The sequence below is a fragment of the Aethalodelphis obliquidens genome, unplaced genomic scaffold, assembly GCF_003676395.1.
Source record: "Aethalodelphis obliquidens isolate GAN/ISIS:26980383/991018 unplaced genomic scaffold, ASM367639v1 scaffold1, whole genome shotgun sequence".
NCBI lineage: Eukaryota > Metazoa > Chordata > Mammalia > Artiodactyla > Delphinidae > Aethalodelphis > Aethalodelphis obliquidens.
In genome coordinates, this window is record NW_020837945.1 from 27,662,382 (window position 1) to 27,680,487 (window position 18,106).

The 18,106-nt window shown below is 35.7% G+C and overlaps 1 protein-coding gene across 5 annotated transcripts in view; it reads right to left on the reverse strand.

The window, feature by feature from the left end:
- Positions 1-16,570: 16,570 nt before the first annotated feature.
- The window catches only part of USP25 (ubiquitin specific peptidase 25), a 147,406-nt gene continuing 145,870 nt past the window's right edge, over positions 16,571-18,106 (reverse strand). For 4 of the 5 annotated variants that reach the window (XM_027102294.1, XM_027102267.1, XM_027102274.1 and 1 more), the window contains one exon: positions 16,602-17,987. In XM_027102294.1, the coding sequence (XP_026958095.1) occupies positions 17,815-17,987 (173 nt within the window). In that variant the 3' untranslated portion in view covers positions 16,602-17,814. Of the gene's footprint in view, positions 17,988-18,106 lie in introns of all 5 variants that reach the window. The other variant, XM_027102262.1, reaches the window with a different exon arrangement.

An 18,106-nucleotide genomic window follows, 5' to 3' on the forward strand; every position in this document is an offset into this window, starting at 1 on the left:
AAGGAAGCCATAAACAAGACGAAAAGACAACCCTCAGAATGGGAGAAAATATTTGCAAAGGAAGCAACTGACAAAGGATTAATCTCCAAAATTTACAAGCAGCTCATGCAACTCAATATCAAAAAACAAACAACCCAATCCAAAAATGGGCAGAAGGCCTAAATAGACATTTCTCCAAAGAAAATATACAGATTGCCAACAAACACATGAAAGAATGCTCAACATCATTAATCATTAGAGAAATGCAAATCAAAACTACAATGAGATATCATCTCACACCAGTCAGAATGGCCATCATCAAAAAGTCTACAAACAATAAATGCTGGAGAGGGTGTGGAGAAAAGGGACCCCTCTTGCACTGTTGGTGGGAATGTAAATTGATACAGCCACTATGGAGAACAGTATGGAGGTTCCTTAAAAATCTAAAAAGAGAACTACCATATGACCCAGCAATCCCACTACTGGGCGTATCCCCTGAGAAAACCATAATTCAAAAAGAGACATGTACCACAATGTTCATTGCAGCTCTATTTACAATAGCCAGGACATGGAAACAACCTAAATGTCCATCGACAGATGAATGGATAAAGAAGATGTGGCACATATATACAATGGAATATTACTCAGCCATAAAAAGAAACTAAATTGAGTTATTTGCACTTAGGTGATTGGACCTAGAGTCTGTCATATAGAGTGAAGTAAGTCAGAAAGAGAAAGACAAATACTGTATGCTAACACATATTTATAGAATCTAAGGAAGAAAGAAAATAAAAGGTCATGAAGAACCTAGGGGCAAGATGGGAATAAAGTCACAGGCCTACTAGAGAATGGACTTGAGGATATGAGGAGTGGGAAGGGTAAGCTGTGACAAGGTGAGAGAGTGGAATGGACATATATACACTACCAAACGTAAAATAGATAGCTAGTGGGAAGCAGCCACATAGCACAGGGAGATCAGCCCGGTGCTTTGTGACCACCTAGAGGGGTGGGATGGGAGGGTGGGAGGGAGGGAGATGCAAGAGGGAAGAGATATGAGAACATATGTATATGTATAACTGATTCAATTTGTTATAAAGCAGAAACTAACACACCATTGTAAAGCAATTATACTCCAATAAAGATGTTTAAAAAAAAAGGTTTTTGTTTTTCATGAATAACACTCTTCAGATTGTCACAATCCTTTGAAAATTTTCCAGAGTTCTGAAATAAAGTGGCTTTGATAATTTTTCTAATGTTCTCATAGTTTTATAGAGGAATATATTTTCAGAGGTCCTTACTCCACCATTATACATTTTCCTTCTTCCATATATATACTTTTTCTTTTGCTATTCATTCTTTCTTACCTCTCTTACAGCCATTTGAAATTTTCTATTTTAAATTCCTTGAGCTCCTTTAAATTCCTTGAGTAAATTCTATTTATGACACTTATTTTAAAGTCCTTGTATGATCATTCTGTGATCTGAATCTTCCATATATTTTTTCCTAATGACTTTTTGCTTGTCATTTAAATTCAGATTCATGTCTTCTCTAGTTTTTGTTGTATATGTTTGCTTCATCTTATTTGATTTGCTTGAGTACAGATTATATATAAAGTTCAAAGGGATCATATCAGGTTCTGGATGATATATATATTTACCTACAGAGGATTTACTTTTATTTCTGTCAGGCAGCTCAGTTAAGGGTGCTAGCAGCTCCAATTGACATTAATTTTATCAGTCACTGAAATGCGTCAAATCTGGGCTTTAGTCCCTCTGAGGGCCTTTTTCTGTTTGCTTTTGTTCTTTAGTGTCTTTAGTGTGTAACCATTCTAGGCGCTGGGTTTTTCTTATATATGGGTCCTGAACTCCAATCCCTGCTGCCCCGTGAGTCAGCCTAAGTGCTTCTCAGCCTCCCCACCTCTGAGCTGCCTCGTTAGGAACCGGTAAATATATTGAAGAGAAAAGAAGCATCTGATGCTGGGCTTGTCTATATCTGCTCTCATTCTTTTCTGGATTCAAGTGTGCACAAATCCTCAATCTTCATTACTTAGTTAGCTCTCCAGTGCCTTCACATAGATATATGTACTTTATTTTGTGCAGCTTTTTTTTTTTTTTTTTAAACAGGGAAGATTTCTCTGAAGCCATTGATTGTACCATTCTCAGAAATAAAAGCTCCGCTCAGAAGTTTAGTTCTTGACCGTAGGTTTCTGAATCTATTTTTTTTTTTTTTTTCCCCAAGAAAGAGTCACTTACCAGGATGAATGGAATTCAAAGAGAATGTTGGCCTCCTCATGCTGCTAGAGACCACCTTAATTAGAATCAGACCTACTGACCTCTGTGTAGCGCTCAGATTTGCATTCTAGGAAGTTTCTCTTTCATTTTTAAGCAAAGGAGAGATTTGAGAGGATTTGTACCAAAGGAAGAAACCAAAAGGATCATACCAACATTGGCTGGTATATTAGTTTGCTAAGGCTGCCATAACAAAATATCACAGATTGAGTGGCTTAAAAAATAGAAATTTATTTTCTCACAATTCTGGAGGCTGTAAGTTCAAGATCAGCGTGCTGACAGGATTGGCTTCTTCTGAGGCCCTTCTCCTTGGCTTGTAGATGGCTATCTTCTCCCTGTGTCTTCACATGGTCTTCTACCTTTACATGTCCATGTACAGACTTCTTATGAAGTCACCCATCGTATTGAATGAGGGTCCACCTCATTTTAACTTAATTACTTTTCTAAAGACACTATCTACAAATACAGTAACATTTTAAGGTACTAGGTTTTAAGATTTCAACATACAAAATTTAAGGGAACACAGTTCAGCCCATAACACCTGGGGTGATGGATCTTGCCTCTCAAGGAGAAATTTCATTATTTCTATACTTTAGAGGCCATTACAATTTAGATTCAGACCGAGAGAACCCTTACAGAGCCTTCAGGAAATGGCTCTTCATACCAATACACTCAGTGATAAAGTAAAGACACAACTTGCCCCGGGAACGTCAATGGATTCTTATTAAGTCCCTGAAATGGTCATACTTTCTGCTCTTTCAACATTTCCTTGAATGTAACGAGATTCTCAGTATTTTTCAAAAACTCTCTTTTTTAACTTAAAATTATCTTATTTTAATATCTTAATTTTCAGAAAACAATAGAAAGTTAAAAATGCTTTAACTTCTTTAGCAGACTCTAAAAAGTAAGTGAAATAATTACAACTTTTTCAAAAGAATTTACATTATTCCATCAAACACTAACCCCATGGAGAGCATACATCTTCAGATTCCTGACTACTGAAGCGTCACAAGTATGAAATTATCAAAGTAATAGAGCTCACAGTGTAGACACCATATCTCTAGGATGTAGGAAAATTTCAAGGAGAATTGTTTATGTGTAGATAGTAGCACATTTATTTAATAAACACAAACATCTACTATACAGTTTTGCATAGTTCAAAAAGGGCATTGTGGTGGTTATGAAAATCAAAACCAAAAACAAAACCACCCATTAATCCATTGGCCTGATCCTCCAAGGGTATATAATCTGAGGAGACCCTAAAAACATGGATTGTTACATAGCTGTTGAGAGTCATCCTCACACAGAGGCCATACTACCCTCCAAGTTATAATTATCTCACTGCATATATTGCATGGCCAAAGCAAATGTAAGGATTACTGAAATGTAAGGTAGGAAGATTAAGAGTACATTGAATTCAACTAGAAATAGCTAGATTTCCACAAAGTCAATCATTTATGATATCGATAATTCAAAAGAGTATCTAAAAGTAGACAACATTTTGAGGGCAAAATAAAGCTTATAATGGTTATAATGACAGGTCCTGCATTCCTGTTTGACTTCCAGGACGAAAACAGTTTCTTTCTTCATATGTCTAAGACAAAAGAGTAAAAAGAGATCCTGGGAAACTTGGGGTAGGACATTTTAACCATCTCATTCTTTTGACTGATTATGTAATATTGTATAGCTATAGAGAATAAAAGAATAAAAAGCCATTACTTAGTACATACTTTCTTGTAAAAATGAGAATTAAAGAATCATCATAAAGAATTAAGGTGCTTATCATAGTGTCATCTTAGAGGAAAAAGTAAAGAAGCTTTTAAAATGAAAGTACATATGTTTAAGCAAGTATACTAGCATTTTCTTCTTTTTCTACTTTATTAAAAAGAAAAAAAAAACTATTCTCTAAATACAGTATTATGACACCACCTACTGGGAATTTAGAAGACAACAATCAAGTTATTTCAGTGTAACCATCCTGTCATCAAGCATTTTTTAAATTATCAATTCAGCCGTGTTGTTAAATTCTTGAAGCCAATCCAACATGCTTTCTGTCTCCACCACTCCACTGAAAAGACCCTTGTCAAAATCACCTACTCTTCTGTCCTCATTTTACCCAGAAACACTTATCATAGGTGACCATTTCCTACTGTTAGAAAAATTCTTCTGTCTTGGAGTAAGAGACACCAGATCTTCCTACTTCATTAGAGAGTCTCTATTTCCTTAGCTGGTTTTCCCTCCAACGTAACACCTTTTAATGCTCCTCAGAACTCAGTCCTGGGCCCTCCTCTCTTCTCTCTACATCATCTTATCACATAACATGAATTCCCTTGACTAGCTGCATCTCAGACGTGATGATTCTCAACTTTATGTCTCTAGAGGATAATCCTCTACCAAGCTCCAGACTTAGAACTCCAATGGCAAACTTGCATAGAAACAGAAAATTAAAACTTACTAAATGCTATGAAATTGGAAGCAAGTCCAGAGGCCTCCCACGTGTCTCTTTCCAATCACACATTTATCCTCCCTCCTGGAGTAACTATTATCTGGACTTACATGGTAATCCTTTCTTGTCTTTTAATATTTTTTTCAGTTTTGCCATTCATTAATGCATTCCTATATATTTTTATTTTACCTAGGGTTTTTAATGTTAAATAAATGGAATTTTACTGTATATGCTTTTGTCTTCTTTTAGTCAGCCATATCTTTATAAGATTCGCCCATGTTGATATATGCAGCTGTCACCTTCTCCTTTTTATTGCTGTACAGTATTCCATTACATGAACATACTACAATTTGTCAGTTTATCGTTGATGGATATTTGGGTTGTTTCTAGTTTTTGCTAGTATAAACAATGCTTCCAAGAACATTTTTGTATGTGTAAACTGATATACATGTACCTATCTTTAGGAAAAATACTTAGGAATTACTGAATAATGTACTCATAACTTCAGATGTTTTAAAATAATGCTAAACACTTTTCCAAAGAGGTTGCATTAATTTACACACCAACCAGTATAATTTAGGTGTTCCTATTGCTACATACACATCCCCACCAATATTTGTTTTTTGCCAATCTTGTGGGTGTTTGGTGGTATCTCATTGTGATTTTAATTCCCATTTTCCTGATTATTTATGAGGTTGAACACTTTTCTGGTTATCAGTCATTTGGATTTTTTTTTTTTTTTGGTAAAGCCTCTATTCAAGTTCAGGTTTTTATTGGATTCTCAGGCATTTTTGTATTATATATACATATAATTCTTTTTCTTTGTGGCTATGTTTTTCTTCTATGTCTTCATCATAGCCTGAACTATGGTAGCCTGAACTGTGTCAACAATGAAAGTTGTAAGTCCCTTTCTAGAATCTCCTTCCTGTATGGTTGCTAGTTAGCATTGGCCAAAAGAATTGCAAGACTGGGAAAGTAGAAGTGAATGAGCCTTGTTTTCTGAAGGTCATTAGTTAGATGTGGTGACTGACAAATGCAGAGGTGCCAGTAGGTCCTAGCTTGAACCTGATCTCCACTCCACACCCAGCTTTCTTTGGCTGCCTACTCTGTTGACCAACAGTTGCCCCAGGCCCATCATCATTGCAGAGTTGGTAGCTATACAGAGCATACCTTCTCATAGATCTAGGAGCCTTCTCTTCAGAGTCCCACTTCAGCAGCTGGGCATGCTTGGCTCCCCAGGTTTACTGGTCAGTGATACCTCCTCTGATTTGCCAACTTCTCTCCTAGAATGTCACTTCCCAGATGCTGCCATAATCGTGTAAGTTTTAATTATTATAAGTATCTTATCTCACAACTCATAGTAGCTCTGCTTCCCTCATTTAACCTCATAAATGTAGATATTGGTATCAGAAGTGGTTCCAGGGTAACTGAATCTTGAGTACATTAATCTATCATGTTTATCTCCAATCCAATTAGATTAAAATGAATTAACGTTGCCTATCATAAAGGCGATGCTGGTAGGCCATGAATTGCAGTGGCAAAACCGTGACTTAAATTATCACATGAAGTCACTTGTAGAAGGAAAGACTTGGAGTGACTAAGTAGCTGCTGCCATTTTTTGTGAAAATTTGTTGTATTAACAGATTGATTGGTTACATCAAAGTGCACTGAAGAATATGAAGAAAGAAAATGATGAGCTCAGGGGGTTAAATAATTCTCATCTCAAAGTCTGAGTAAAGGACAAGAAAACTGCAACTATCTTAAATGAAACCCTTGTCTCCTATAGCCACAAGGTCTTTTCTAAAACCATACCCAAAGTTGAATTCTGTGCAAGGCTGAATTAAAAAGCAAATTGAGTTCACAGCATTATAGAGGATCTCTTATGTTAAAGTCAGGTCATTGATTGGGAAAGAGTGGGACCCTGAAAATTGGAACAGGGACACAAGGGAAGTTTCCAGTGAAGCTAAGGATCTTAAACCCCAAAGTTCTGTTGAACCTTGTCAATAAGAGCAGCCTTCTTCCCCTGTATTGAGTTTGGATTTCCCTTGCCTGAAAAACTTGTAATGGCCTCACCTGAGGTGGCTGTCTAGCAGGGACCTGCTGATCCTCTTCAATATTCACACCACCTCTCATTGTTTGTAGGCCTATATTCAGATTCAAATTCTAGCAGGCCCCAGGGTTAAACTTAAAGTGTGATCCAAGAGGAGACACTATGTACATTAAAAAAATGCAAAATTCTGCCAATTTATTTTGAGAGGAACCTGAGGACAATGTGTGAGAATGGATGTTTGATAAGAGTGAGGGAATATACATCGAATACAATGCTAAATTGATTGACATGAAAGCACTAAGCAGAGAACTTGGATTCAATTTTTGGCTTCAATAGCTAGCAGCAGCTCTAAGTTTTCTTGGTTGGGTGACTGAAATTGGACTCGAATATGGCCAAAACTGAACAAAGTTGAGATGCCAGAACTTCCTTGGTACACTGCATATGGAATTGCCCAAGTTTACAGAAACTGCAATGCTGAAGTAGATTATGTATCCCTGCTGTGTCCACTGGAGAGGCCAGAAGATACTCCCTTCATCAAATCCTTGGGAAATATACTGGTGACGTGATCACAAGCATCCTTTAAAAGAGCTCTTGTAGCTATTCTCTGTGCACTAGAAATGACAATGGGAAGTGCTGCCCTCAAACTTGTGAGAATTCAATGGGAATAATACGATCCCAGAGAGGTAAGGGGTCATGTAGCATCACTGAACTAGTAGAGACAAGGTAGATATGGTTACTTTAATGGCAGCACAGCCAAAAATAACTGGGAGTCTTGATTTTTGGCAACGTCTAATTGTCATGGTGTCCTAGGATTAAAATAGATAGGTAGACTATTAAAGAAGAAAAGCTTATAAATCTGTTGAATAGAAATTTCACTTGAATCAGCAAATGAAGCGTCGTGGCCCCTCAACCAATTCCAAGACAAGCCAGTTTGCAGCCGCAGAGCCACTTGAATGAAGAGGAGACTCAGTCTCCTCGAGAAAGTCCCCAGTTATTAAGGTGACTGTGCACTGGGGAAAAGGATATAATCAAGCATTTCAGGTATGATGGACATAATTCCTGGGGCTGCAGGAATGTCATTATGGTACACCAGCAAGAGCAGTTGTTCATGCAGGTCAGATATTAAGAGTTTTGGGTTAGGTCTATCTCAACTAGGTTCTATTCCCAGCATTTTCTCCAGGATGATGTCTGCCCTTCTGAAGCAATTTTGATTTTGAGCATTTTTTATTTCCTTGAGGATTAGACTGCCTCAGACCCCTCCGATATTTTTGTCCACATCCTTTTGTACTCAACCACAAACTGAAGCCAGTGGAGTCTTCTCCCTGTTTTGCTTATCGTTCTCAGAACTATTTGCAGAAGATTCCGATTGAGGTCTTCTCACTTTATGGTATGTATTGGCAATTTCTCTTTTCTGAGGGTCTTAGGACATACAGAATTTCCTGGGTTTTTTTTGTTGTTGTTGTTTGCTTGCTTTTTACTGATAACTCCTCACATCTGCTAAACCTGTCAGTCTTGCCAAAATATTGTAGTTGCGTGTAGTTTGGCTCCATCCTCTTGTATTTTGTAGCTTGTAAGAATTCCTGTCACTTCATTTTGTTGAAAAATCCTATGTTTTTCTTTGACTATCATTTTCTTAATGAAAAAAGGATCTGGGAACATTTTAGACAGTATGTTATCATGATTATCTCACCCAAGCCGTAAGTCCATTCTTTATTTTTCTTACTGCACTGCCATCTTGCAAATTGCTAATATCCTCTCACTACATTGCCTTGTCTTTTCACTCTCTTCAGGGAATCTTTTGATGGACAGAATTCTTAATTTCATGTGGTTAAATTTATCAAAAATTTCCTTCATGTTTAATTCTTTTTCTGTGTTAAGAAATCCTTTGTTATTCCAAGATCTTAAAGACACTCCCCATATACTATCTTCTAAAAGATTTATAGACTTCTGTGATTTAGCCATCATGGAACAGTTTAAAAAATATGAAGCAACTCTTTTCAGTGTTTGGAAAATGGACACGCAAGGTTGCAATACTCGAGGGCAGTGTAGAACACCAGATAAGCTTTCTTCCTGGAGACATTTTCAAAATATGGGGTATGGGAAATGCAAACCAAGCAAAGAGCAGGTGTCTTATTCGGTGAAATTTCCAGGACTATGGAAGGCACACTGAAGTTTGAAACTGTTAGATGATTTTTATTTTTCTAAGAAATTACATGACTACTTTGAAAAATGATTCCTATCTATCTTTAAAATAATTGTCCTTGCTAGTCCAAATTTTAAGCTAATTCTATGTGTCATGTGGAAGTGTGAGAACAGCGTAATTTTCATAATTAATATAAGGGATGTAGCAGTTATAATCAGCACTTAATTTCCTTTCAAGCCTCAGGTTTGTGATTTAAGCACAACAAACTCCAAAAGAAAAAGAAGGCAGAAAATTTAACTATTTTTCACTTAAAATATATTATTTTGGTTAACATGTTATGCTGATATTGTTATCATTTTAAATATTATATTGTTTTACTCAATTTCTAAAGTGGTAAAATATCAATAGATATAACCTGCTCAAACAAAAGCTCTTTTAGGTCCTCAAAAATTTTTGTGTGAAGAGGTTCTGAGACCAAAAAGTTGGAGACCTGCTGTTCTCTACCACTAATATTCAATTAGAATTCAATTCATAAACACCACAAAAACATTAAAACACATTAAGATACTTAAAGAAAAATTAAAAAAAACTCTTCTGAAAGACATGAATCTAATGAAAGGATAGACAATATTGTTTTTGGATAGGAAGACTCATCATTGTAAAGGCTCAATGATTTCTCTATATGCCAATCTATGTAAGCCAATGTAAGTACAATCAAAATGCCAGTAGGATTTTTATTTGAAAGAAGATTGAATAATTCTAAGTTTATGTGTAAAAGAGTACAGAAAATTATGGAAAAAAATGAGTATTAAGTGCATCTCTGTTGGGTAGTAACAACATATTAGCTACTAGGAAAATGTGTATTAGTTATAAAACAAATATTTTAAATCAATGTTAAAACAAGTCATTAAATTAGTAATGGTAGCTGAATAGACAAAAACATTAAGTGGAACTGAAGAGAGTGTTCATAAATTTCAAATATAAAAATTTATTACCTAGTGCAGATTACATTTTAGATCAGTAAGGAAAAATAGTATTTTATAGACAACTAGATAATCTTGGAAAAATTTTGTGAATTTTTACCTCACCCTTTAATATAATTTCCAACTGCACTAAAGACTGACATAAAAAACAAAATCATAAAAATATCAGAAGAAAATATGGGTATTTTTATAATCTTGAACAGGGAAAATCCTTTCTAAACATGGTATCAAAGGTGAAAATTATAAAGCAGGTCAACAGATTTGATTACATAAAAATAAAGTCATAAGACACTAATATTATAAGCAAGCTTAAAGTAAATGACAGAAGGTAAAAATCTGCAGTGTGTGTAGTAGTAAAGGACTAATGATTCCTAATGTGAGCTATTGCAAATTTATAGACGTGAACACCCAACAGAAAAAGTGCAAAGGTCATAAGCAAGTACAAGCGGCCATTAACATATTGAAACATATTCACTCTCATTAAAAATTTTAAAAATATAATAAATTTTCGGCTGTCCCTGAAAAATATTAAAGACTGTTAATATTCTATGTTGTTGAACCTGTGAAGAAACACTCTCTCATGCACTAGTGGTGGCAGTATAAACAGGAAGTTTGGTAAAGTTTGACAATTTAGCTCAAAATTTTATATCTGTATACTCCGTAACTCAGACAGAAGTTATACATCTACAAATTTAGCAGAAAGACAAAAGAGATAAAAGTAGTACACAAAGAGACATAAGTAGCAGCCTACATTGTATATCCATGAATAAATATTGTACATCTTCCTTATAATCAAGTGCTGTAGAGCAGTGGGATATATATACACACTTCCTTGGAAATATGTCTACATCTATTATATTTCATTTAGATATAGTTGTATGTGTGCACGTATATGTGCACACGCACAGAAAGATGTCCAGGGGGATCAACGCAAAAATGTTAAGTGTCTAACTCTGGGTAGATAGATGAATTTGGGGGGATTATTACTTTTGTCTAATCACTGTTTGTTTTATAAACATACTACCTGGCAGATACTGTGGCATATGGCACACAAGCAAAACGTGTGAATGGGTATGAATTCATATTATATATACATCCTTCCACTGCTGACTTTAAAAATAAAGCATTAAATAGCATCATTAAAAAGTTTCATTTGATAAAAAAAGAGCAACAGGATTTCAATCAGAACTAGTGCATTTACTCTTGAGGTCCCAGAGATACTCCATAGATACATTTCTGAATATTTAGTGTTTTAGTGATTAACATATTTGGATAAAAATGAAATCTTGGAGCGGAAACTATTGTGTAGGTTCTATACCTATTGTCTCTCAGCTCCAGTTCCATCCACCCTTTTATCCCCTGCTCTGTGATGCTGAGGCTGGGACTCTGCAAAGTGCATTTTCCTGACCTCTTCTCTGCACTCCATTTAGGTTCTGTCAATATGAAGTACTAAAGTTGGAAAGTAGAAAGAGGAAAACAAGACTTACTTCTTTGTCTTTGCTTGCCAATCCTACTGGTGACCTAATAATTTCAATTGATTCTTCAACTGGAACTTAGAGCTTCAACTTTAGAACTTCTAGAGCTATCTTCATTGCATCCCTCAGAAGTAGCAAGAGCACTTAGGTGGTGAACCTTCTCAGAGGTTTGAGCACCAACTCCATGGGGACCCTTTTTTTGGAGCTCCAAGGTTCTGGTAACTCCAACTTTTCCTTTTGTTTCCCTACCCCTAGGAATAGTAGCTGCATCCTGCAGTTAGGCCCTCTGGGTTACTCTCTAATGCCTCTACCACATCTCCTCTGTAGAAATACCTTGTGTGGGTGCTCCTGACTGGATATATGATGGTAGTGATGCTCTCTGAAGAGCAGATGTAGTAAAGTGGTTAATGGCAGGATCAAGATAAGGAGATGTAAATGCTGATGGCCAATTTGCTCAGGTTAGCACTTTGGAGGGTGTTTGAATGTTCCAGGGGTGTTAATAGAGGAAGATGTCCATATCAGCAAGGGTCTGAGGTAGCTCTGTCCAATGAAACTTTCTGCAATAATAGAAATGTTCTAAAATGTATTGTCCGATACGGCAGCCAACAGTCACATGTGGCTACTGAGAATCTGAAATATGGCTAGGATGACTAATATTTGGTTTAAGTTTAAATAGCCACAGGTGACTAGTGGCTATCATACTAGACCACGCAGGTCTAAGGTGATTGGAGGACCAGACAACCTGCAAGACTGCACCTTTATTAAATTGCCAGATATTTTAACAGGTACTAGGGTTACAAAACCAGGAGATACTATTTCCCTCTAAAGGAGTTCAGTCCAGCAATGGAAGACAGATATGCAAAACCTCTTCGAAAGATTATTCTGCCAACAGTATATAAGATGGATTAAAGGGGCAAGGGCAAAGATAGGCCACTCAAGGCCAAATCCAATTGTCCAAATTAAAAGATGAGAAACCTCATCAACAGTAGTAAAGGGATGCATGAGCAAGGTATTAAAACTCTGACCTGTCAACACCTAGTAATCAATGGGAAATAAATGCGAAATTGAGAATAATTCCTTATTTCTGAATCATTATATCATTCACCAAAAGAATGTAAGAGAATCAGGTTTGGGAAGAAGTAGTGAATTCAGTTTTGGATATACAGAGTTTAAAGTGCCTGTGAAGCATCCGTGTCTCTATGTTGAACAGATAATTGGACATACGTACAGATCTAAAATGCACAAGGGAGGTTTGGTTAGGAACACAAACTTGTGAATCATAAGTATGTAGGCAGCAGAGGAAGACAAACTAGCAGACACGACTATCCAGGAAGGGTGAAGAGCTAGAAGAGGGTCAAGTACAGACCTTGCCAACACTGATATTTAAGGAGTAGAAAGAAAAGAAAACAAAGAATGCAGATAGGAATGAGAGTAGTCCAAAGCAGCTCATCTCAGGAAGGCAGAGATTCTGAAAATCATGAGCAGAAGCCAATAGTGACAAACTATAAAATGGCTGATGATTACTGAACACTTACATTGTTGCAGACATTTTCTAAGAGTTTTTTTAAATACAGAAACACATTTAATCTTTTAAAAAAATGATATAAGGCAGTTTTTACTGTAATCCTATTTTATAGATGAAGAAATGTAGGCACAGAAGAGTTAAAGAGTGCACTCAAGATCAACACGACAGTGAGGAGCTGAGCCAAGATCTGGACACAGGCAGTGTGGTTCTAGAGCCTGCACTCTTACCACTCAGAAGAGAGAAAGAAGTCCAGCAAGTTAAGGACTGAAGAACATTTGAGTGCAGCTTCAGCTGGAGCGCAGACTAAAATGCGCATGCAGTATGGCTGAGGGGGGCATCAGCAAATTTATACCCCTTGCCTTTTCACGTGACATACAATAATGCAAAAAGCACATTTCTCCACCCTACTAGTCAGGCTCAATTAGTCTCTGAGGGGAGGGCCAGAGGTAAGCCTTAGAAAAATTAAAGTTGGACAAGCCCCTACCAAATGTTCTCAAAATAGTTCTCACTTTAAAAGGCTTTTAAGAATCCACATGATAGATAGGACCTAGACACCTTTTATAAAGAAAGCTCACCCTTTTGATGCACACCTAAGGTTAAGGATACTAATCTAGTTCCAGATTATTGAAAAAGAACCATTTGCTAAAGGACAAACTGATATTGTACAGGCTTTGGGCTAATACAAAGCAAAACAGTGAGCTACTTTTGTAGTAGAGCAAATATGTCTCCCAAATAATGAACGTATTTTTTAACTAAGTTTATAAATTCATTTTATACTGAATTTGATTTTATTTGTATCATCCTCATAACACTGGGTTATCAAAAATGTCTATCCCTTGTCACATCCTGGTTAATAATTAACTGTAAATTTACAAGTGTGGAGGTGAAAAGTTGAAGGGGTTCATATCCAAGCTCCCCAACTTTCTTGGTAAAGGTGAGATCATCCTATTTTACTGGAGCTGCACTGAAAAGGAGGTTGAGAATGGTAGTGAAGGTGTGAAAGAACTTTGCATGGAATAAGTAAGGATATTTGAAATTCTGGTGTGTATGTCTGTGTGCATTCAATTGCGTATGTAGTTCTCTCAATCATGACTCATTTACTTTTATTAGTAGTATTATAGTACTTATTATTTGATTATTGTAAGTCACCTCTATCAAATGGCTAATTAGAAAAAGAAGGAATTGGAGGCTAGAAAGTACAGGAGGGGGTAGGGGAAAGCATATGTAAAATAGATTGTTTTTTCATTTTTTAAAAGCAACGACCCTCTCCCTTTCCACCCTCCAACCCCCTGCAAAAAAACCCCACCAATGCTTATATGTACGCACCGCATAACATTATCCAAACATGGAAAAATATGTGTCCACAATGGTTAACACCAGTGCCTCCAGTACTAGCTGGGGAATAGGGATATAAAGTAGGTAAGAATAAAAACACCAGCAAAACAGAAACAGACCTATGGTATAATGTTAAGTGAAACTAATAAAATAAACATGAACAAGGGCAAGTCAACATGAATTATTTCATTCATTCAGCAAAAATTTGTTCAATGAAAACATACTGAAATGATTAGGTGGATGCACTGTGAGCAATTTCTAACTTGGTTTGCTATAACTTTGACATGGTTTTTAGAATAAAGTGAGAGTAAAAGAAAAGCAGATGAAAGAATAGAACTACAGATATTTGCACAGTGATCTTGTAACAACAATACTTTTGTGTCTGCAAAGGAGGTATATAAACTGGGCCATCACATACTGTGGACTGAATTGTTGTCTCCCACCCCCAAATTCATTTGTTGAAGCCCTTACCCCCAAATGTGACTGTATTTGGAGACAGGACCTTTAAAGAGATAATTAAGATTAAATGAGGTCATAAGGGTGGGGCCCTAATCCAGTATGACTGGTGTCCTTATAAGAAGAGGAGAGGAAGAGACATCAGAGATGCACACATGCACAGAGAAAAGGTCATGTGAGGACAAAGTGAGAAGGCTACTTTCTGCAAGCCAAAGAGAGAGGCCTCAGGAGAAACTAAACCTGCCAACATCTTGATCTTGGACTTCCAGCCTCTAGAACTGTGAGAAAATAAACTTATGTTTTTAAAGCCGTCCAGTCTGTGGTATTTATTATGGCAGTCCTAGCAGCAAAATACACATGCTTTGGATGAGGTTATCATTGGCACAACAAATAATATTTAATCTGCTTAACAATGTAAAGTAAATTTAAAAAAAATGATTACACAACTGTATCCCTACTTACTCTTCCCAAGTATGCTGTGTGATTGTACTTCAGAGGGAGGACAATAGGACTCAGAAGCCAAAGTCAACAATTCTGAATCATAAAACAAAGACACTGAACTTCTGGAGAATTAGATATAGGAGGAGAGAATCCACCTTAGTCTCAATAAATCTAAAACTAAGAAAAATAATTTTTAGTCACTTCTTTGAAATTGCCAGTGAGGGAAATAATGAAAAGTTTCCAAGAAATGGGGGTTCAAAAGTAAACAGAATTTAAACATCAATTTAAGGTGCATAAAATGCTACTGACAGTTTTATTTAGTGCTGTAGTTCTCAACCTTCAGCAGATATCAGAATCTTCTGAAGGACTTGTTGAAACTTGTTAACTCTTCAAGTTTTAACATGTGTTAGTCAGTAGTTCTGATATGGGGCTCAAGAATTTTCAGTTCTAACATGTCCCCAGATGATGCTGAAAAGCTGCTTGTCTGGAGACCACACTCTGAGAACTACTTATTTAATGTATTTAGTGTATTGTATTTTAACGAATCTGCAAAGTATTATGGGATCTCACAGGTTCACTCATGGCTACAGTCTCCTTATACAAGATGTTTGTAACAAGTTCCTAAAAATCTTCTCTATCTATTTGAATTCTACCCTAAATTATTTCAAAATGTAATTGTGGGGGAGTGGGAAGGGAGTACTATAGTAATCAAAATGAGAGTCATTAAATCAAAGTGAAATCTGCCATGGACAACAGTTCTATGAGGTTTCAATTTTTAAATTACTAGCCATAAGTTATATTTAATCCAGTAAATAATGTTAAGAAAATTTCACTAACCTAAATCTTAAGAGTAGATTAAAAGCTGATATAAAAACAAGTTGTTTCCCTAGGTCTTGAAAAAGGTCCCTTTTTTAAATAAGAACTTCAGATTCATAACTAGGAATGAATAAACTGGCTTTTAAGTACAGAGTAAATATGATAATAATACTTACCTGGATGTGCCTTGTAAAAGGAGTAATTTCCATATGGTGTTTAGCAGTTTGTGTCTCAGTGGTCAATTATACACATAAACACAAACAACTTTACCATTATGGTAGAATATCATAAAATACTGAAGATACTTTATAAATGCTTTGATGATACATATGAAGTTTCTAAACTTGCAATAGGACTTGAAAACCAATGCAGAGCACTAGTTCTGCTCAGTAGAGAACTTGAAATCTAAACCAAAACACATTCTGATGGCTATAATATGCAAAATCTAACTTTACAACAGAAATAGTACCAATTCTTTGTCATTAATACCTTAGCAGTATATTGATACCTTTATAAGGAGTATTATATAACAGTTTAATATTTTCTTGTTCCTCTTCCACCCAGCATCTTTTATGAGAGGCACTTATGAAGAGCACTAGCTTTGGCGACGCTATAAGAAACATACACATAGTATAATGATATATTTTACTACACTAACAAAGTATCACTTATAAAGAATTTTTATAAATTCAAAAATAGGTTGTTGGTAACAATGATTACCTTTAAAGCATTGAATTTCATTCACAATATTACTTCATTAATCTTAAACAGCAGTTCCATCTACAAAATGTTCTACAGCTTTTTCCTTTTTGAAAAGGAGGTAAATAAATGCAGGTAGGATACTCATAACTTCTAGTTCAACAATATCAACTTCATTTCACAGCACTGATTAGTAGAGAACATTTTCAAATAAAGTAGTATACAATTTACAAAAATAGAATGATTATATAATGCAAACACTGTCCTCCATTATGAAGAATATGTGTGTGTATACATGTGTGTATGTATGTATATATACATATACATACTTTTTATAAGTTTCACTATTAAATAGCCCTTATTCAAGTACTTTTTTTCTGGTATCTCTTGAAATAATCACCTTGCTATATTATATGTAAATACATAAAAAAATAAAAGGTTAATCTAAGAAAAGGTTAAAAGTTTCAGTGTGGTTGACTTAAATATCAGCCGCTCACTTCAGTGAAAACCTGATTTGAATTCAAAACAGGTTTAGGTGCCATACTAAGTTTAACAACTTAGTCAAAAATACAGATATAGTTAAGTGTCAAGTACTCAGTAAATTTCTAATGTGCTAACATTAGAGCAAAATTAAAAGTGTGTATTAATCTATTTATCACCCAATCTTAAACAATCCCCAGACAAAATTCATTTATATAACTAAAAAAATACACTAATATATAATATACCTGCTTACAAACACATAGGTAGCCATAAATAAAACTTTATTCTTTAATTTCATTTACAAGCTACCAAATATTATGTATTGTACACAGTGCTGAACACTTAAATGGCTGTAGTCATGGAGGATCCAGACTGAATGGAAAGCTGTAGATAAAGAAAAGATAAAAGCAAAGTAATACTGTAAAGACAAGTGGCAAAAGCATGGTTTTGCCATAATAAAATCAACTGGATTTGTAATTATACATCAGTTCTGGTTAAAACAAAGTCTGAGCGCCATGCGATTCTCAGCTTTGTTTGCAGTCTGGCTAAAGTCTGTAGAGTCCTTTCGTCTTCTGTGGTGATTAAAATAAAAAGTTAAAAACTATAGCAGCAACAAGCAAACCCTGTAACAGGAAGGCAAGGGTTAAGAACTAAAATAAAGTTTATACAGTGTGTTTAGGGAAAGTATGTGCAGTTTATCTTCCATCAGCAGGAGTCCGACTGAGGGACAACATGATTCGGGCAAATCGCTCACAGAGTTCATGCGTGGAGTACGGAGGTAACTTCGGCGGCTCATGGAAACCTTTAATCTCCGTAGAACAATCAAGCAGTTTTGGCAGAAAATCTGTCAGCTTCTCTTGGAGGTTTGCTGCAAATATAAACAATTAGATGTAACTAAAGATCGACAGGGAGAGAAATTATCTTCAACAAGATTTATTAATTTGGAGTGGTCAGTTGATGTTTCATTTCAAAACATGTAAAATCATT